The sequence below is a fragment of the Dipodomys spectabilis genome, unplaced genomic scaffold, assembly GCF_019054845.1.
Source record: "Dipodomys spectabilis isolate Male_0828 unplaced genomic scaffold, ASM1905484v1 ptg000212l, whole genome shotgun sequence".
Classification (NCBI taxonomy): Eukaryota; Metazoa; Chordata; class Mammalia; order Rodentia; family Heteromyidae; genus Dipodomys; species Dipodomys spectabilis.
In genome coordinates, this window is record NW_024870889.1 from 992,539 (window position 1) to 1,011,520 (window position 18,982).

Here is an 18,982-nt window from a genome sequence, read left to right on the forward strand (position 1 = left end):
GCAATGCAGCAAAAGCATTCTAAAACTAGCAGCAAGCAGTTCCTCTATTTTTGTTTCCTATTCTCTTCTCTGGCAAAACCCCCCTCTCGTAGTGGCTTTGGGGTGAAAATTGAACAAAGTACTCAAAACAAATGACTCAGTTTTCAGACTTGCTAATGCTTGGGAGGACTTGGAGGAAATATTTTTAGTTTTGTTTAGCATTTTACAAGACTAGAGTTTCATGTGTCAGAGAACTTTCTGCTCATATTCTAAAGCCACCACACGCGTGATGACATGAGCCTTCCCAGCACTGACGATCCTCAAGCGTTGTACCCAGGTGGCTAGCTCTTCCTGCGAGGGACGCACCTGACACGCCCTAAGTGGGCCCTGCTTCTCCCTCATCCTGTGCTCAGCCGCCTGCATCCAGCCAGCTTCTCCCCTGGGCAGCACCGTTGCCTCTGTAGGGGTTGTTCTCTCTGCCTGACCCACAGGCTTTGCCTGGCAGAGAGAACTGTGGGACCAAGGTTGACGGAGCTGGCAAGCTGCTGTAGATATTTTAGGGCTCTGTGAACAAGAAAAAATACAGTGTTCAGAACATGAAAATATATAATGCAGGTAGAAATGCTGAGCAACAAGCCCTCTGAATACTGCAGGAGACAGGGGCAGGAACTTGATAAAACTTTCTTTTTTCAAATAGTGTCTCACTGTGTAGCCCAGCCTCACCTGGAACTCCTAGACTCAAGTAATTCTCCTGCTTCAGGCTCAAGAGCCGAGACTGTGGGCAGGCACAAGTGTGCCTGGCAAAAGACCCATCTTTTGTGCATCAGTGTGCAGCCTTCTGCTCCAAGACACCCTCTGACCTGTCAGTGATCTGAGTCAGTGATCCAAATCGCCAGAGGTCCCCTCCCTAGTCTTTGTGCTCAAAACCACCAAAGCACTCTAGAGCTCCAGAAGACTTGAGAAAGCACGTTGCTAGCCACCTTTTCTGTAGGGGAGGAAAGCAAGCTCCCTGGAAAGCAAATGTACCATGGCCATGGCAGAACTCAGCCCTGGCCCTTCAAAGCCCACTGTGCAAGGGACATTGAGGGTCACCATGGAAACACACGACAGCCCTGGTGCTAATGCATAACTGCTGGTCCTGAGTCGGGGGGCAGGGGAGCCACTGGAGCAGGACGGGACCAGAGGGCTCTCCCTGGAGGTGTCCTAGAAGCCTGGAAGTGGCGTGGAAGGAGAGAAGGGAAAGGAGGAGGGGAAGGAAGGGGAGTAGGAGAGGGCCTTGGGAGAAGGGGTCAGCACAGAGGTCTTGAAGGCCTCACCGGGAGGGCTGCTGCAGAGCAGAAGGCAGGACTGCAGGGAAGGGGCGGCCCAGAGGCTGTGAGTAGTCGCAGGGAGGGAGCAATCGAGCCGAAACAGGATTGCTAGAACATGCCAGCGGTGCCAGCAGAGGCGGAGGGAGAGCCCAGCGGCATGGACAGGCCCTGCACAGACTTGGGAGAGCTGGTGAGTTGTGCATCAGGAGAGGGGACAGAGGCACCTGGTCTAGGGCACACACTGGTATCGGAGGAGCAGAGCCAAGTAGGAGGCGGGAAAGGCCTTGGGTGGCCCCAGGGCTGTGAGGCCTGAGGTGGTTGTGAGTGCCGGCAGCGGGGTGCAGGAGTGCCATCACATCGTGCAGTCTCGGTAGCCACACATGGCCCCCGGACCAGCTCCGCCTCCGCGGCTACAGTGTCCTGTGTGAAACCTCTCCTGGCCAAGTCTAACATAATCATCAGTTGTGGGGAGGTCTGCGTGTGGTAGAGTGCTGGAGTGTGGGTTCAGCCAGTGTAAGGCTGGAGTGGCCTCGCCTCCACTCAGGAGACCCAGGTGTCTCAGGACTGCCACACCGGGTAAGGCAGTGCTGGGAGCTTGGTGGCCAGCGTGCCCGCTCCGTGTAACACACCAGGCCCAGGGACAAGCTTCTACTTTAAGCACAGTAGGAGTTCTTTTCTTTCATTCTTGTTGGCTTTGTCCTTAATGACAAAATCCAGATGCTTCAGAAATGTCCATTGTCCAGAGGCTTGGGGAGCAGAGGTGGCCCTGACCCACCTAGTTATCTAACCGTTATCAAGCCCGGTGCCCTGAACAACCGTCAGCAGCATGATGAGGCTGGGCAGTTACAAGGCCCCACCTTGATTGGGTGCAAAACTCAGGAAACGGCGGGAATGTGGCTTAGTGGTAGAGTGCATGCCTAGCATGCATGAAGCCCTGGGTTTGATTCCTCAGTTCCACATAAACAGAAAAGGCCAGAAGTAGTGCTGTAGCTCAAGTGGTAGAGTGCTAGCCTCAAGCAAAAAATTCTCAGGGATAGTGCCGAGACCCTGAGTTCAAGCCTCAGGACTGGCAAACACACGCACACACACACACACACACACACACACACACACACACACACACACACACACACACACACACACACACAGCAGCTACAGAGGCAGGGCAGGTGGCATGTTTTTAGTGTCCACTCACTCCTCTGCTTCTGGAAGGAAGGTTTTATGAGTCCGTTCACAGCAGGGAAGAGAATAGAAGACCAGATGCTAAGCAGATAGCCACCCTCCGCCCAGGCTCCCTCTGGGGAGGCGCTGTGAAGCCCACAAGGCAGACTGCAGCCATGCAGCCAACCAAGTCCATGGTGTGAACCAGAAGGCCTGCGTGCACCCCCGTCTGCAACAGACAACGTCAGAACACACTCAAGACAAAGAAACGAACACTCCTCCTACAGTCATCATCCTGAGGGAGCCATCTCCAGGGTGGCCCCAACTATGAGAAATTCTAGAACAGTAAAGCAAAACAATCCTTTGTGACAGAGATCAGATTCATAGTTGCTTCAGCGGCAATGGCTGGACAGGTGAGGCTGCTTCCAGGGGATTTGTTACACTCACAGAATAGCGTGCTTGAGCCTGCACACTTGTTGTTATGTAAATCCTACCAAAGAAAACACCCTAAGTGAATATTGAGCTCCCAATAATAGTTTACGTGTTCATTTGTGGAACAGCTGTGGAAAGTCCTCATGTCAGCAGTTTACTTTAAGGTACAGTAAAAATAAAGACAAATTTGAGGGCTCTGATGGCTTACACCTGTAATGTAGGTACTCTAGAGGTTGAGATTTGAGGATCATGGTTCAAAGCAAGCTCAGGCAGTAAAGTCCATGAGACTCTTATCTCCAATTAACCTCCAAAAAGCCAGGAGTGGAGCTGTGACTCAAATGATAGAGCACTACTTTAAGCAAGAGAAGCTCAGGGGGAGCTGGGAAAGTGGCTCAGTGGTAGAGCGCTTGCCTTGCATGTATGAGGCCTGGGGTTCGATTCCTCAGCAATACATAAGCTGAAAAAGCCGGAAGTAGCGCTGTGGCTCAAGTGGTAGAGTGCTCGCCTTGAGCTGAAGAGCTGAGGGACAGAGTTCAGGCCCCACGACCAACAAAAAACAACAAAGGATGAAGGTTATGGGAGTGAAGGAAGTGCAGGTATTAAAAGGGCCCTGATTCTGTAGACAGGGGAGTGTTTAAATGGGACTTGTTGGGCTGGGAATGTGGCTTAGTGGTAGAGTGCCAGCCTTGGGCAAAAGAAACTCAGGGACAGTGACCAGGCCCTGAGTTCAAGCCCCAGGACTAGCAAAAGGGAAAAAAAAAGTCCATGAGAATCTTATCTCCAATGAACCATCAAAAATCTAGAAATGAGTCTAGTATTGGTGGCTCCTAGTCTAGTATTGGTGTAATCCTAGCTACTCAGGAGGCTGAGAGACTGAGATCTGTGGATCACAGTTTAAAACAAGCCCAGGCAGGGAAGTCTGTAAGACTCTTATGTCCAGTTAACCACCAGACAACGAAGTGGTGCTGTGGCTCAAGTGGTAGAGTACTTGCCTTGAGCTGAAGAGCTCTGGGACAGTGCCCAGGCCCAGAGATCAAGCCCCATGATGACAAAAAAGAAAAGAAAAAAGCCTCAGTAAAAGTCCTAGCAAGAAAACTTTAGTCTACAAAATTCATTGTCTTCAACCAACTTTCTGCCAGTCATTCCCACAAGATACTCTTGAGTGCTTGCAGAACTATGGGAAAAACCAGGCAGTGATAGTACGGCTCTTCCAGTACAGCTGCTGTAAGTCAGCTTACAGAGTTGAGGACTGCTATGTGTAAAGTGAGGTGTGCCATAAAATGAAGCCAGATCAAAAATACCTAATACGGGGCTGGGAAGGTGGCTCAGTGGTAGAGTGCTTGCCTAGCCTGCATGAAGCCCTGGGTTCAGTTCCTCAGTATCACCTATACAGAAAAAGCTGGAAGTGGCGCTGTGGCTCAAATGGTAGAGTGCCAGCTTTGAGCAAAAGAAGCTCAGGGACAGTGTCCAGACCCTGAGTTCAAGCCCCAGGACTGGGGGAAAAAAATTACAGTCTAGCAATCTACCACTTAAGCCACAGCACCAATCTCAGCAGGAGATGCTGGAGCCAGCCAGCCAATTCTGTTCCCATTGATGTAATCTGTTCCTTGCAATCCAAGCAAATGTGAACGTATACTTCCTTGTCCCGTAGTAACCTTGAGACTGTCGTTTAAACTCGCCAGCCCTTGGTTTTCCTACCAGCGGCCAGTCCACATTCAGGCTTTGTTTAGTTTATTAACAATCCAGCAGATCAGAGCCCTGCACCACAACGCGTAAGTGAGCATGTCCACCAGCTCTACACGTCACCCCTTCCCCATTTTGTACTCCGTGGAGAGCTGCTTCCGGTCTGGGGCTCTGAGTAGGGCTCTAAGTCACTGCTTCAGAAGCCCTTCCTCATCTGTGTTCCTCCAGGTGTTTGTTACTGGCTCGGCTGGCAGAGGCCAAGGGCCACTCACGTCCCCTTGTCACCAGCTGTGTGCTCTCCTGAGCTCCCTCTGCCCAGGGCCCCACGTGAGGAGGGACAGGCTCTCACACAGGCCTGGAAGACCACACGCCACGTTCTTGCGTGTGTGTGTCTCCCTCCCTCACTTAGCAGCCCTCTGCTCGCTCCTCCAGTCTCCAGGTGCGCTTCTCCACACTGAACCCCGGCTCGCACCAGCTACCTGTCTCAGTTGCCCATCATACATTTGGAGACACTGGAGAACCTCTCCATTGCCCCTTGCAGAGGTCTCCTGGGCCCTGTGGACTGCTCCAGGCTGACCCGATCCCCTCTGCCCCAGACCCTTGCTCCTTCGTTGTGGGCTCTTCTGTTCTGGACTGGGTCTTCGACTGTACTGGCTGGGGTGGGGGTCATCTCCACTCTGCCCGACAGAGCATCCACGGCCCACTCTGCCTGTCTGGAAAGCCGTCTGCGCCCGCCTTGGCCCGGGCCATGTCCAGCAGTCTCAGTTGAAAATCAGTTTCTGATAGAATACAGAAGCTCTTCCTCCAGTATGGCGGAAAGAAGCCGGGGTCATTCTGACACCTGACCTTTCCTGTTTGTCACATCTCTGTTCCCAGTGTGTAAGCAAACACTGAGGCACACCTTGGCGAGGGCCTGTGCCAGCTGAGTTCTTTCTCCCACCGCTGCTCTTCAGTCCGGGCGCCCAGTCCCCCTTCCACCATGCCCAGCCTCGTGTCTCCATTTGCTCTTGTGGTGTGGCTGCCCAGGCTGCCCTCTGCCTCTCTTACTTTCCCTCAGTGCTGCCACCTCGCTTCCTGGAAGACATTCTGATTTGATCACCCAGCTCTTCTGTGGGATCATTGCTTTGACTGCCTTTTTATGTTCTGGAAGTTCCGTCATTTCACGGTTGTACCCTCTCCTCTACTCCTTGAGGACGCGTGGTGGGCTGCTTGTTTGTCGTCTCGAGACAGGATTTTGCTGTGTACCCATGCTAGAATCCTGCCTCTGCCTTTCTGGAGCTGGAATTACAGGCATCTACTACCATGCCTGGCCCTTCCCTTTGGTTTTTCTGTTGGATTTGGTGGTATTGGGGTTTTCATAGGTGCCCTAATGCTCGAGCCTTGCCCCAGGCTCCTAAGGATGTTTTTGAAGCTGTTTTTTCTTGTTTTTCTCCCTGCATGGTCTCTGAGTTCCTGAATAGCCTGTTTTCTACCTTTAGTCTTTTTCTAGTAGACACTTTCCTAAGATGTTAGCAATTACTTGCTTATAAGAATCAACACAACCTTGCCCATGTAATTGTAACCCCTCTGTGTGGAATTTTCACAATTAAAAAAAAAAGAAAAGAAAAGATTTAACACAAGAACTGGGAAGGTGGCTCAGTGGTAGAGTGCTTGCCTCGCATACATGAGGTCCTGGGTTCAATTCCTCAGCACCACATAAGCAGAAAAATCTGGAAGTGGGGCTGTGGCTCAAGTGGTAGAGCATTATCTTTGAGCTGAAGAGCTGAGGGATAGTGCCCAGGCCCAGAGTTCAGGCCCCATGACCAACAACAACAACAAAAGATTTAACACAAAGGAGAGCAAAAGCCCTGCCAGGCTGGGTTGTGGCTCTGTTGGAGCCCTTGCTGAATATTCACAAGGCCAGGATTCCATCTCATTCTACCAGAACAAAAGCCAGGAGGGGCTCCGCAGTAACCTCACTAAGTTCAAACACGAGTATTGGAGGGGGTTAAAAAAACAAAGGCCCTCAAGAAGGGGCAGGGCTGGCTCAGAAGTTCTTTGCAGTGCTTGCCCAGGACCCTGGAGAAGGGCCCCAAGATCTCCCCAGGGGCTTCCCTCCTGGGCCTCAGTCATGGGAGTCCACCAGAGTGAGCTGCCTGTGCGCAGAGCCTCTACGAGGACGGGACCTCCGAGTGGGCATCTGTCCCCACAGCAGCCCTGGGACAGGCCGTGGAGAGCTCTGGACTGGGAGGCACGCTGACCACAGCACAGTTGCCCGGGCTCCGGAGGGTGGACACGAGCAGTGGGCACAGTTGGCTCTCCCAGACCTGCTCAGAGGGACAGGACGCTGTCCGGGAAACCCGTGCTGCATATCCCCTGCCGTGTCTTGCAGAGTTCCAAATCACATTTCAAGGCAGATGCCGATGCCTGGGCAGTATGCCCTGACAGTCAGTGCCGATCCATTGACGTTGGTACCGGCTTTCAAACTGATGTGAAATGAAAAGGAACGAAGCAGAACTAAAAGGAACAAATCAGGTGCAGCCGCTGGCACGCTCCCATCAACCCACACCTCAGTGACCTCTGGGGCTTCGACCTGAGCAATGTCCAGGTGACAGTGGAAGCCCCAGTCCTTGAGGGAGAATACAATTGGGGTGTGTCATGTCTTAACTGCATACCAGCTTAGAATAAGGGGAGGAGAAAAAGGGCAGCCCGGAGGTTTGCTGGCTGCTCACGGGCACAGGCAGCGTTCGGCCCGGAAGCTCTTGTCTCTGAGTTCTGGTAGGCCCACCAGGGACCACCCAAGTCCACACCTAGGGACCTGCTGAGGTCCACATTTCCTTTGGCTGAGAATTTTTCTTCCTTTTTTTTTTTTTGCTGGTCAAGACCTCCGCTGTCCCTGAGCCTCTTTGTGCTCAGGGCTAGCACTAGCACTCACTCTACCACTTGAGCCACAGGGCTACTTCCAGCCGTGGCTCAAGTGGTAAAACACTCAACTTGAGCTGAAGAGCTCAAAGACGCACCCAGGCCCTGAGTTCAAGCCCCACGACTGATCAAAACAAAGTGGGCAGGGAGTCAGGACCATGACCTCCTGAGGCGCAGGGAAGCCAGCACGGAACCCACAAGGTCCAGCCCCTGCCTGGCTCGCCTCACTCCCATCCCTCTGGGCCAGGCTGCAGCCAGGGTACAGGCAAGGCCAGCTGCAGTCACCAGGACGCGGTATAAGTGACTGTCTCCGTGGCCTCAGTGTGCGCAGGCAGCCAAGAGCAGGGTATGCTCAGGCTGAGGAAAGCCCCTTTCTGCTTCTAGCCTGCTGGGGTCACCTTGGTCAGTGTCCACTGCAGCCCCAACGACCAGATGCTGTGGGCACTTGACAGCAGATGGAATGTGCACGTCCGCACCGGAATCACCGAGGAGATGCCGGTGGGAACGGACTGGGAGCATGTGCCAGGTAAGAAGACGCCACAGGCGCTCCCCTGCCCTCCCATGCCTCAGCAGCAGGGCAGGCAGTTTGGACTTCCAGGTCCTATGCTCAGATGTCTCCTGGGGCATGGGTCGGAGGCACAGCTGTCCCCCAGCCCCCTCTCTGGGCGTTGTGGGGCCACCGTGCCCAGGCCCACCATGCCTTCGGCCTCAGGCTTTCCTGGCCGCACCAGCATGGTTTGGACTCTGCCCACAGGAGGTGCTGGTGGAGCTCGCAGAGGGCATTACCTCCCATGAGCTCAGGCTGAGCAGAATACCCACTGTGCCCACAGGGTTGCAGGCTTGCCAGCTGGCACTGAGCACCAGGACCGTGTGGGCCCGGTGTCCAAACGGTGACCTCGCCCGCCGCTATGGCATCACAGACAAAAATCCTGCGGGGGACTACTGGAAGAAGATTCCCGGATGTGTGTCCTGTGTCACAGGCAGGTGCTGGGTGAGGAGGGCACCAAGGGTCCCAGAGCCTGAGAAAGACACCAGGCTGTGCCCGAGTCCCCAGTGGGATGGGGTGTGGTGCCACCAGCTGCAGTGTGATGTGAACGGGGACGCAAGTGGGGGCACTCACAGGGGAGATGGAGGGGAGGACACTGCGCATGCGTAGAAACCACAGGCGTGTTGGAGGGGAGGACACCATACGCGTGTGTGGGGGCCCTCCCAGGGGAGATGGGCAGGAGGACATTACGCATGTGTGGACACTCCGGAGAAGAGAGGGGAGGATACTGCGCATGTGTGGATGCGCCAGAGAGCGGAGGGGAGGATACTGCGCATGCGTGGATGCGCCGGAGAGCGGAGGGGAGGGTACTGCGCATGTGTGGACGCCCTCGCATCTCCTGCTGAGCGCAGCGTGCGCAGGGAGCGTGGCTTGGTCCAGGCCTCAGCAGCCGCATGGCAGCAGAGCCCGGTCTGCCCTGGGCCGCACCCCCGCCCCTGGCCCCGGGCTGTGTGGTTAATGGGGCTGTGCGTGGCTCTTGTCCTGCAGTGACCTCCGCCGATGAGCTCTGGGCCGTGGGCCCGCCCGGCTACCTCCTGCAGAGGCTCACCAAGACCTTCCGCCACGCGCACGGCGCGCACAAGGGCGGCCCGGCAGCCGCGCCGCACCCGGAGGACCTGGAGGACGAGTGGGAGGTGATCTGAGCGCCCGGCCGAGCCTGGGAGGGGAGCCGAGGCTGCGGACGGGCTGGCCTGCGGACAGGCCTCGCCTCGGCCCGGCCGGCACAGCGGCCAGGACCCACCCCACACAGCTTTCATCCGCATTTGTTTCCGTCTGACACCAGACTCAAGCCACAGCCACACGCCGAGCTGCTGCCAAAGCTGCAGCCCCTGGCGCCTGGTCCCGGCCACCTCCAGGGGGCCTGGAGCTGCCGCCCCACGCCACGCCCTGCACCCGGCGCTCAGAGCCGGGGGCTGAGGACAGGCCCCGACGGATGCTCCCCATCAGTGACCCCGGGCCAAGCAGACACCAGATGTGCTGGTGACGGTCCCCACATGCTCCCAGAGCCACGTGCCCAGTACCAGGTACTCCAGATGGGAAACCTTACGTCCGTGTTGGAGAGGACGCCCTCCTGTGCACTCATACCGCGCTTAGAGGCCAGTGGCCACCGACAGGACCTGGAGGTGTGTATGGCCTCCGGGGGCCCCGGTCTGCGAGCAGCGGCAGTGGCTGACTGAAATGCCTGTGAGTGATGTTCAGCAGTGTGCTGGCAGCAGCCCACAGCCGCTCCATCCTCAGAGAGGTTCTAATTATTGCCTTTTTGTTTGTTGTGTTACAACCTACATGAGATACCTCATTTGAAATCAAATCTTACAAAGTTAGAAGATGTATCTTCTAAAAACGGTGGAAGGTGGGCCTTGTGTCCCTTCCAGTGTGTGTCCTAAACACATCCTGACTTGGCTGGAGCTTCCAAGGGGTGGCCAGCCCCCAGCACGTCCTCTCCTTCCAGGGTGGGTGTGAGGTGGACACCCCAGCAGTAAAAATGGCGTCAGCCTCAGCACTAGCTGCGACCCACCACACAGTGGTCAGCACTGTGCTCTGGGGCATCTGAGCCTCCTGCCCTGCCTGCAGCCCTTGCCCCCTTGCAAAGGCTGCTCCAGGACACCACCCAGGCTGGCTGCTTCCTTTACACGATACCTGGGTGTCGGGGGCCCCCAGCCCCAGGTGAAGGACACCAGCCAGCCAAGAAGAGGGAAGCTTCCAGGTCTCAGTGGGGATGAGCTGCTGAAACCCCGATCTTCACACTTTTCTACAATCCTTTTGTAAGGGTCCAGAGGCGGCCGCTGACCCCGCCTTTTCTGCAAATGCTGTGCCTTGTCAAGCTCCTCAGACAGCAGCGCTCTTAAGCCTACGGGACAACAGTGCAATCAAACCCAAGCCTAGTGCATACTCTGAAACTAGACTTAGCTCCAGTGCTTTGTAGGGTTTTCCTCCTGGTTTAAATTTCTAGTTGTGCTTTGAGACTGTGCAATAAACTAGGCTTTTGCAAACCTGGTGAGTCCAATGTTTGAGCTAGATGGTGCCTCACAGAGCACCGGAGCTGTGCTGGGGGACCCCACAGCTCAGTCAGCCGGTAGGTGCTGCTGTCTACTGGCTGGCGTGGCCCAGAGGACGTCCTGACAGCTGGCCACACGCACAGGATGCACCCTCTGGTGGTCCTGGGAAAGACCCTGACGCAGCAGAGCAGGGCTGTCTGCCTTGTGGCTGACGTCCTAGCTCTGTGTTTGCAGACAAATTCACATGCCAGAAGTGTCCTGCTGGAAACTAACAGACACAATCAACTTCAGTGTTATGGAAAACAACTGAACAAATGTCAGACCTGGGCCAAGAAGCAGCAAGACAGAAAGCGGGAGCAGAGGCAGATGCCTTTCCACTCCAGGACAGGAGGCTAGACATAAAGCCAACATGTCAGACTAACGAAACACACACCTGCCCTTTGCACTGGGATGTTTTTCTTGTGGCCACAGTAAGGAACTCTTCAAACTATGCCAGTGCCCACAAATGTCCCCAGTTGCTGCTGGATCCGCAATCTCATGTCCTCCCTGCAACCTGGCCCCAGAAAACCAGGGTGTGAGTCACACCAGAAACACGGACTGCAGACTGCTGATGCCCCCACACACACAGATCACTGCCCAGGGCAATAACAGGAGTCCCCACAGGGGTGGCATGTCATGGATGACCCAGTCCTTTCTGGAAGGGCCCTAGAGATTGCAGGACCCAGCATTCCAGACGTGGGTGGGAGGTGGCTTTGCAATGTATGTCATGACTGTTTACTTTTTGTTTTTTTGGTCAGTCATGGGGCTTGAACTCAGGGCCTGGGCACTGTCCCTGAGCTTTTCTGCTCCAGGTAAGTGCTCTACTACTTTGAGCCACAGTACCACTTCCAGTTTTCTGGTGGTTAATGGGAGATGAATCTCACAGACTTTACTGCATAGGCTGGCTTTAAACTACTATCCTCAGATCTCAGCCTCCTGAGTGGCTAGGATTATAGGTGTGAGCCACTGGCACCCGGTACCACTCCTCTATGGCAAAAATAACAAATGGGAAAAACAATCTCTGACTTATAGGTGGTGAAGAAGGGTTTTCTAAACTCAAGTGATGGAAAAGGCCACAGAAGAAAATCCACACAGAGATTCAGTTTCTTCCAAACTGCCTAGGGTTGCAGCTGCAGCTCAGTGAGAGAATGCTAGCCTAGCACGCACAAGGCTCTGGGCTTCATCCCCAGCACCGCAACACCAACCCACCAAAAAACCCCGACCCAGATCAAAAAGGTGGTAATTGCACAAAATTGCAAGAGGCAAGATGTGGATGCTGGCTGTTCACTGTAAGAACTTGTCCAGACCAGGAGGAGGAGAGTTGTGATACGGCTGGTGGAGATTAAAGGGCCCTCATGAAAGCATTCGCAGGCCTGCATGCCCAGTGGAGGCGCCAGTGAGAGGGACACTGGCTGTGTCATACGCAAATCCACTTCCAGAAATCCGTCCTCAGACAAATATAAATGGTGGCAAAAAAATATATATATATACACATATATATATGTGTGTGTGTATATATATATATATATATATTTTTTTTTTTTTTTTTTTCCAAAGCACTAAAACAGCCTGCGCTGGGAAGGGTGGTGTGGACATGAGCACACAGCTCATGAGGCAGCGGCTGCTACTCGTGCCCTGTAATCTGTAATCCTTAGTGTCAGCAGTAGTCACAATCGTTTTGTAGATCCGAGAGGGAAGCAGGCAGTGCCTGGGTGTGCACGCCTTGTGTTCTACCCTTCACGGGGAGCAGAGGGGCAGCAGTGGGGCTGGGTGTGGTGGCACACCTGTACTGCAGCTGCTTGGCAGGCAGGGGCAGTTCCCGGAAACCCGGGGCAGTCAGCTAGCCCTGATTTCATCAGATACAAACAAAAGGGCTGGGGATGGGCTCAAGTGGTGAGCACACTCCCAGCCTGAGGCCCTGGCTCCACCCCAGTACTAGAAGGGGGGGGGACGAGAAGGTGGTGGTTCTAAGCATATATTTTTTTTAATCTCCTAATTTTGAGCCATTAAAATGTATTATTTATTCTAAAAATAAAAAATTTACATTTTGAAAAGTCACATTAAACCTTCACATACCAACACTAATTGAATCACATATTACAAAATAAACACCAAGAGAGCTTCTTAAAAGTCACATTTACAAAATTATTTTTACAGGGGCTGGGAAGGTAGCTCAGTGGTAGAGCGCTTGCCTTGCATGCATGAGGCCCTGGGTTCCATTCCTCAGCACCACATAAGCAGAAAAAGCTTGAAGTGGTGCTATGGCTCAAGTGGGAGCGTGGAAGCCTTGAGCTGAAGAGCTGAGGGACAGCGCCCAGGCCCTGAGGTTAAGCCCCAGGACTGGCAAAGAAAAAAAGGGGGGGCCCATGTTTTGGCGCTGGCAGTGGTTTATGGGTGTGGGCAACAGCTGCTCTCCAGCCTGGGCTGGGTGTGGGCCCTGCTCCCCAGGGCAGACCCAGTGGGAATCCATTCTAAGCAAGTCCCGGGATGTGTTGTCTTCACCTGTTCTTCGCTGTGGTAGGGGTTGTACACGAGCATCCGCTGCTCATAACTCGCCAAGCTATGAAACCAACACCCTAGCGTTTCCCTGCGTACAATCCCGCCTCAGTGTGAGGGGTCAGGTGGGCCGAGGCAGGAACCGAGGGTTGCTCGTCATCTTGTTTTCTGAAACAGCCTTGCTTTGTAGTCCAGGCTGGCATCAAACTCTCAACCTTCCTGCCCTGCCTCCCAGGGGCTGTGCTGGCACAGGCTTATGAGCTTGCACACCCAGCGCCATCCGAAGACCATTCTCCTAGCCTGCCAACTCGCGCCAGCCTCGTCCGTACGGGGTCTGCTGTGACTTGGAGCCTGCTCCACACCGTATTGCGTTAGCCAGAACGGAGAGCTCAAGAGTTGAGGCAGCAGTCGTGCACAGCAAACACAAGCCAGAGGCAAGACCTGTGGCAGCCAAGTCCCATGGCCGCGGCCAGAGGGGGTCTTGGCCCGCTCTCCTGGCTCTGCCCGGACCGCTCCTACTGGGCCGGCATCCCTGGAGGCCCAGGCTAGGCCTGTACACCACCAGCCGCATTCTCAGTGCTTCTGATGAGCCCAGCATGGCCCAGCCTCCAAGTCCTCCCTCCTAGGCACTGGGGTAGGGATTCTGCTCTATGGGTTCCTGGCTGTGGGGCGCAGGACCCAGAGGAACACAGGGTCCTCAGTGAAACTCGTGGGCTGAACAAATGAACCCCCCTGCTCTTCCCTAGAGATGGCAGCTTGTCTTGGGCAGAATGTGGTTTTGAGAATCCAGGGCAGATTTTGCCAAGGGTCACAGTGCTGGGCCTGGCCAGCTGTGGTCTCTCCTTCCTGTCTGGTTCTGCCTAAGTCCTGCACGGTCAGGGCGGCCAGAGCCGTTGGCATGGCACTGGGGCGGCACTGTGGTTCTCAGGCCTACCTGAGGTGGGAGGGCCCAGGAGTCAGATAAGCAGAAAGCCGCGGCAGGGCGGTCTGCCCCCCTCTACCCCACAGTGGCCACGCGATAGAGCAGGCCCCGCTTATCTGCCTGCCACACTCCAGGTCCTTGGGGGCCAGGCGTGCCGGGAGACCACGCCAGCAGCGGGCCAGGGGTCACACTCACGTCTGGGATGCTGACTAGGCTCTGTCCTCCCTGCCCCACCGTCCACCCCAGTTGGTACCACCCAAGGCCAGTACTCTAGGTGGCCCTTCTTCTGCCCTTACCACCTGGAACTAACCCAACCCCTTGGGCCTGGCCTTCCCCATGCCTGTCTCAGATCCCAGTGGGGCTGCGATGCCCCTAAAGAACCCAGCAGTTCTCCCACGCTGGGGAGCTCTAAGGAGGATGTCACTCAAGAAGTAAGAAGTAGCAGAGCAGCCCCTGGAGCTGGGGTGGGAGGCTGAGCCCAGGGCAGGGCTAGGGGGCGGGGGAGGGATGGAAGACCCCCAGTAGGTGTGCAGCCTGAGTTCCACAGGCCACCAGTGCCTCCCCAGACATGTCATGTCCGGCAGAGTACACACACGGGGTCCTCTGAGGACCTGGATCCTCCCAGGGGACCATGAAGAGCCTCTGATGTCCCAACTTGGGGGCTGGAAACACTGCCCCTAAGTGCTGAGGCTTAGAAAGGCTAACTGGCCCTGCGCATGGAGCGGAAGGCAGGCGGAACCTCTCCTGTCTGGATCCCAGAGCCGTCCGGGAGCTATGACCCTCCCGTCCCACACATCCTGCTCAGGACCAGAAGAGAGCCTCATGATGGTCCAGACCCCCTGAAGACAGGAAAACTGAGGCCCAGGAAGGTGTGTGGGCCGCAGGTGCAGGCCGTCCCCAACTCCCCTCATGGACCCTGCAGTGGCACCCAGAGCCTCTTCCTGTCCCCATGCACACCACATTCTAGGACACTGGACACAGAATGGGCAGCAGCTACCCCCACCAGGCTGGACACCCCATCATGCAGACAGCTGAACCTTTGCTCCTGGCAGGACATCAAGGCCCTCCGACCCAGACCTACAAGGTTGAATTTCACAGCCCTGCAGAATTCCGCCTGGCCTTCCTCCCTGCCTGAGGCTCCTCCGGGGGTGGACGCAGCTTCTCAGCCAGGGCTCCTGTCCTGAAGAAGGGTGCTGTGTTCATTAACAAGTCTCCATCCTCAGAACCTCCCAACAGGAAGCAGTTCTCCGGGCTGGGCGAGGAACCTGCTCCTTTGTGCACATGGCACCAGCTCCCACCCACGGTGGGCAGCCCAGTGGCGGTCACGCAACTGGCCCCGAGTGAGGGGGGCATGCTGACTGCCAGAGCCAGGCCTAGGGCAGAGCTCAACAAGAGCAAGAGCCCAGAACCTGTGCTGGCTACTATCGGTAGCAAAAACAGCTGTCAGGGACAATCCAGGCCTGTGGAGGAAGCCCGAGGTTTACAGAGGTGTGGCAGCCAGTGTGGGGCTGGCGAACGGGAGGCACATCCTGGTCACACGTCTCCCAGCCGGGCCACTGCCAGCCCGCCAGCCTGCAGGATCAAGTCCAAAGCCCAAGAAGTTTACGAGGCCCCAGATGCTGACAGCACAGGAGACCATCGGAGCCGGGCCTGTCCTCTGCACATTCTGTCCCTGGGCTTGAACAACACGTCAGCCGCCACCCCCCGCGCGTCCAGATCCTGCCCGGCTCAGCTGTCACCTCTCCGGGACACCGCCCACGGGCTCCGGATCACGGCGGGACACTGGATCCTGACTCCTCCCTACCCCCCCTCCCGGCCCCGGGGAGCTGGGCCCCGCGGGACCACGACAACCCGGAGCCTGCCGGGCTCCCCGGCCGCAGCGCGCGCAACAGACCAGACAGGCCCTTCTGCACGGAGGTCGGTGTATGTAAAGTGCCAGGTACAACGCTCAGAAAAATAGCCTCGTCCCCGAGTCCCGCGCCGCGCACCCCCGGGCCTAGCCCTTGCCAGTGAGGTCCAAGGGCTGCAGGAAGGGCGGCAGCGGCAGCTCGTCCAGGGCCTCGGGGAAGCGGCCCGGGGAGATGGCGGTGACCAGCACCTGCATGGCGCGCGCGAAGAGCGAGGGCGGCGCCAGGCCCGCCAGCCACTGGAACTTGTCCTCGCCCAGCAGCCGCTGCCAGCGCGGCCGGTCGCCCAGCAGCTGGGCGCGCGCCGGGCCCGCGGCGCCCGCGGGCGTGTACAGCGCCAGCAGGTCGAGCAGCAGCAGGCGGCGCTGGCGCGGCTCCCCGGGGCCCGCGGGGGCGGCGGCCGCGCCGGGGCCGGCGGCAGGGCCGGGGCCCGGGCCCGCGTCGCGGCCCAGCTGGCGCAGCAGCAGCTCGAGCGGCGTGAGGCCGCCGCCGTCGCGCAGGCCCGGCGAGGCGCCGTGGCCCAGAAGCAGGAAGAGGCACTCGGGCCGCGCCAGCTCGCAGGCCACGTGCAGCGACGTGCCGCCGCCCTCCACGCGGCTGCAGCCCCGCCGGTCCAGCAGCCGCGCGCGCTCCTCGGCCGGGAAGTCGCGCACCGTGCGCAGGATGCGCCGCAGGATGCCCACGCGGTTGTAGCGCACGGCCAGGGCCACGTGCGGGCCGGGCGCCGCGCAGCAGCGGAAGCCCGCGCTGGGCGGGGCGAGCGCGCGCCGCGGGAAGGTGGCCAGCAGGTAGTGCGCGTAGGCCTGGTGGTCGTGCACGAGCGCGTAGAGCAGCGCCTCCGACGGCGAGTAGGCGGCGGCGCGCCCGCGCTCGTCCCAGTGGAAGGCCTCGCTGGCGCGCATGTCCTCCAGCAGCCACACCGGAAGCAGGTCGCGCACCGCCTGGTAGAAGGCGAAAGATGACTTCCGGCACTGCTTCTGCGCCCTTGAGCGGGCGGCGCCCGCGCCCTCGGGCCCGCCGTCGGCGCCTCCCCCGAGCCACGCGTCCCACGGCATGCTGACCGCAGGGCACCGCGCGACCTCAAGGCATGGGCCCAGGCCACCGGGACCGACCTGCGGAAGGAGTGGGTGTGGTGAGGGCGCGGAAGGGGGAAACGATGGTCCGGGAAGGGGGCTCCCATCCTCCTTGACCCGCCTCTCTGGGTCCCTCAGACCTGCCTCCAGTCTCGGCCGGGCCTTCCAGCCTTCAGCCCTCGCCCTCCAGCTCCACTGTCTCCTGGACCCAGCATCCTGGCTGTGGCTGCACCTGATCTCCTTCCTTGACAGGGTCGAGGTCCTGCTCTCCCTGGCACCGCTGCCTTCACAGCCCCGCACCTTCCCCGGCCCTCGGACCTGCTGGAAGGACCTACGCCTGGGCCAGACGTGTCCAGCCTCACGTGACAAATGACCACGTGTAACAGGGTAAGAAAACCCAAGCCAGGGAAGCTCAGTGGTAGAGCGCTTGCCTTGCATGCATGAGGCCCTGGGTTCGATTCCTCAGCACCACATAAGCAGAAAAAGCTGGAAGTGGCGCTGTGGCTCAAATTGGTAGAGCGCTAGCCTTGAGCTGAGCTGAAACAGCACCCAGGCCCAGAGTTCAGGACCCATAATGGACAAAAGAAAAGAAAACCCAAGCCAGACCTCAATCTGAGCCAAATCCATTCTCCACCCTTAAGTTTCCCATCCACCTCGGCGCTGGCCACTCCTGGGGCCTGGAGCGTCCTTCCAGGTGGGAGGAGGTGGGCGTGACCCAGACCCACCTGGTTCCTGGGTGGAGATGAATCACCTGGCGCTGTGGAAGTCGGTCGTCACTTTCCCTCCTGGAACCTCCACTTCCCCATCTGTAAGAAAAGTGGACCGTGGCTGGCTGTGGCTGCCCTGCCGGGCAGGGTGAGGAGGGACTGGCCGTGGCTGGCTGTGGCTGCCCTGCCGGGCAGGGTGAGGAGGGACTGGCCGTGGCTGGCTGTGGCTGCCCTGCCGGGCAGGGTGCGGCCCGGGCCTTTCACGCCCCAGAGTCGGGGAGGGGCCAGGGGCCTCCTCTGTCCTCACCGCAGCTCCTGGAGGATGAGGTCAATCTAGACTTGGGTCACTGTGTCTGCTAAGGCACAGTCTGCAGACCCTGGACCTGAACACCTCTCCGCCTCCTCCTGACTTGGGTTCTGCCACCCCATTCTCCAGGAGCGGGACAAGTTGTCCAAGGTCAGTCATCAAGTTCACGGTCCGGCCCGGATCAGAACCCTGGTCTCCGGCGTTCCGTTCGGGGCTCCTTCCACACACGGTGAGCCCCCAGGCCGGACGTGAGCCCTGACCTTTGACCCCTGGCTCGAGTGCCCTCTGGCCTCCAGCAAGTGTCCCTGTGGCCGCCTGGGGCGGTGGGCGCGGCGGGCAGGCCCGAGGCACACACTCGGGTCACGACCGCGCGGGGCTTCGGGCTCCACGGATGGACGCTGAGCGGGGCCGGGCCACGCGCCCCAGGTGTGCTAACCGGGCTCGGTGGGACGCCGGGCGGGTTACGTAAAGTTCGGACGCCCCGCGTCACCGGGCAGAGTCGGCCGCGGCTCCGAGACTGGGGGTTGGGCCAACAAGGGCAGCGCGCCCGGCCGCCCGCCGGCGCCCCGGTGCCCGCTGCAGGCCCGGCCCACGCGGGTGGCAGGTCGCCGGGGGCAAGCCGCTCGTCCGCGGGTCGGGGCCGCACTGGCGGGCGCCCGCACACAGGGGGCGGCACCCCGGGCCGGGGCTGCGAGCCGGGGGACTCACCGTGGGGGGCAGCGGGGCCCGGGCGCGCTGTCCCCGCTGCGGGCCGGAGCACGCAGGTCCCCGAGCAGGCGGAGGCCCCGAACGCCGGCCGCGAGCGAGCCGCCGCCGCCGCCGCCGCCGCCGCCGCCACCAGCCGCTTTCTGAGCCGCCGCGGCCGGAACGCAGCGCGGCGGTGCCGGCGCCGGCGGCAGGCGGGCGGCGCAGTGCGGCCCGGGCCAGACCAGACCGCGGGACCGTTCGCCATCGCCATTGGCCCGCGCCGCCAGCCCCCGCCGCTGCCCATTGGCCGCCTCGCTGCACCATTGTTACGTCACG

The 18,982-nt window shown here is 58.4% G+C and overlaps 2 protein-coding genes across 4 annotated transcripts in view; one reads left to right on the top strand and one right to left on the bottom strand.

The window, feature by feature from the left end:
- Positions 1 to 11,290, top strand: part of Tecpr2 (tectonin beta-propeller repeat containing 2) — a 77,672-nt gene extending 66,382 nt beyond the window's left edge. Inside the window, exons 19-21 of the mRNA XM_042696864.1 lie at positions 7,851 to 7,992; positions 8,297 to 8,446; positions 9,001 to 11,290. Of these exons, the coding sequence (XP_042552798.1) occupies positions 7,851 to 7,992; positions 8,297 to 8,446; positions 9,001 to 9,155 (447 nt within the window). The 3' untranslated portion in view covers positions 9,156 to 11,290. The remainder of the gene's footprint in view (positions 1 to 7,850; positions 7,993 to 8,296; positions 8,447 to 9,000) is intronic.
- Ankrd9 (ankyrin repeat domain 9) lies at positions 194 to 18,754 on the bottom strand. 3 transcript variants are annotated; one of them, XR_006150183.1, is made up of 3 exons: positions 18,668 to 18,754; positions 17,671 to 17,751; positions 194 to 543 (listed from the first exon to the last, which is right to left on the bottom strand). XR_006150183.1 is itself a non-coding variant. In XM_042696866.1 (3 exons), exon 3 carries the CDS (start codon positions 16,925 to 16,927, stop codon positions 15,962 to 15,964), a length of 966 nt encoding a protein of 321 aa, XP_042552800.1. In that variant the 5' UTR covers positions 16,928 to 16,984; positions 17,671 to 17,751; positions 18,668 to 18,754; the 3' UTR covers positions 15,837 to 15,961. The 3 variants fall into 3 exon arrangements, 2 of the variants coding, with proteins under 2 accessions (XP_042552800.1, XP_042552801.1); XM_042696866.1 differs by lacking the exon at positions 194 to 543 and adding an exon at positions 15,837 to 16,984; XM_042696867.1 differs by lacking the exon at positions 194 to 543 and adding an exon at positions 15,837 to 16,984 and having other exon boundaries at positions 17,697 to 17,751; positions 18,668 to 18,748.
- Between the last annotated feature and the right edge of the window lie 228 nt (positions 18,755 to 18,982).

Excerpts from the sequence above, each read along its gene's own strand:
- Ankrd9 (XM_042696866.1), bottom strand. The coding sequence starts at position 16,927 with ATGCCGTGGGACGCGTGGCTCGGGGGAGGCGCCGACGGCGGGCCCGAG.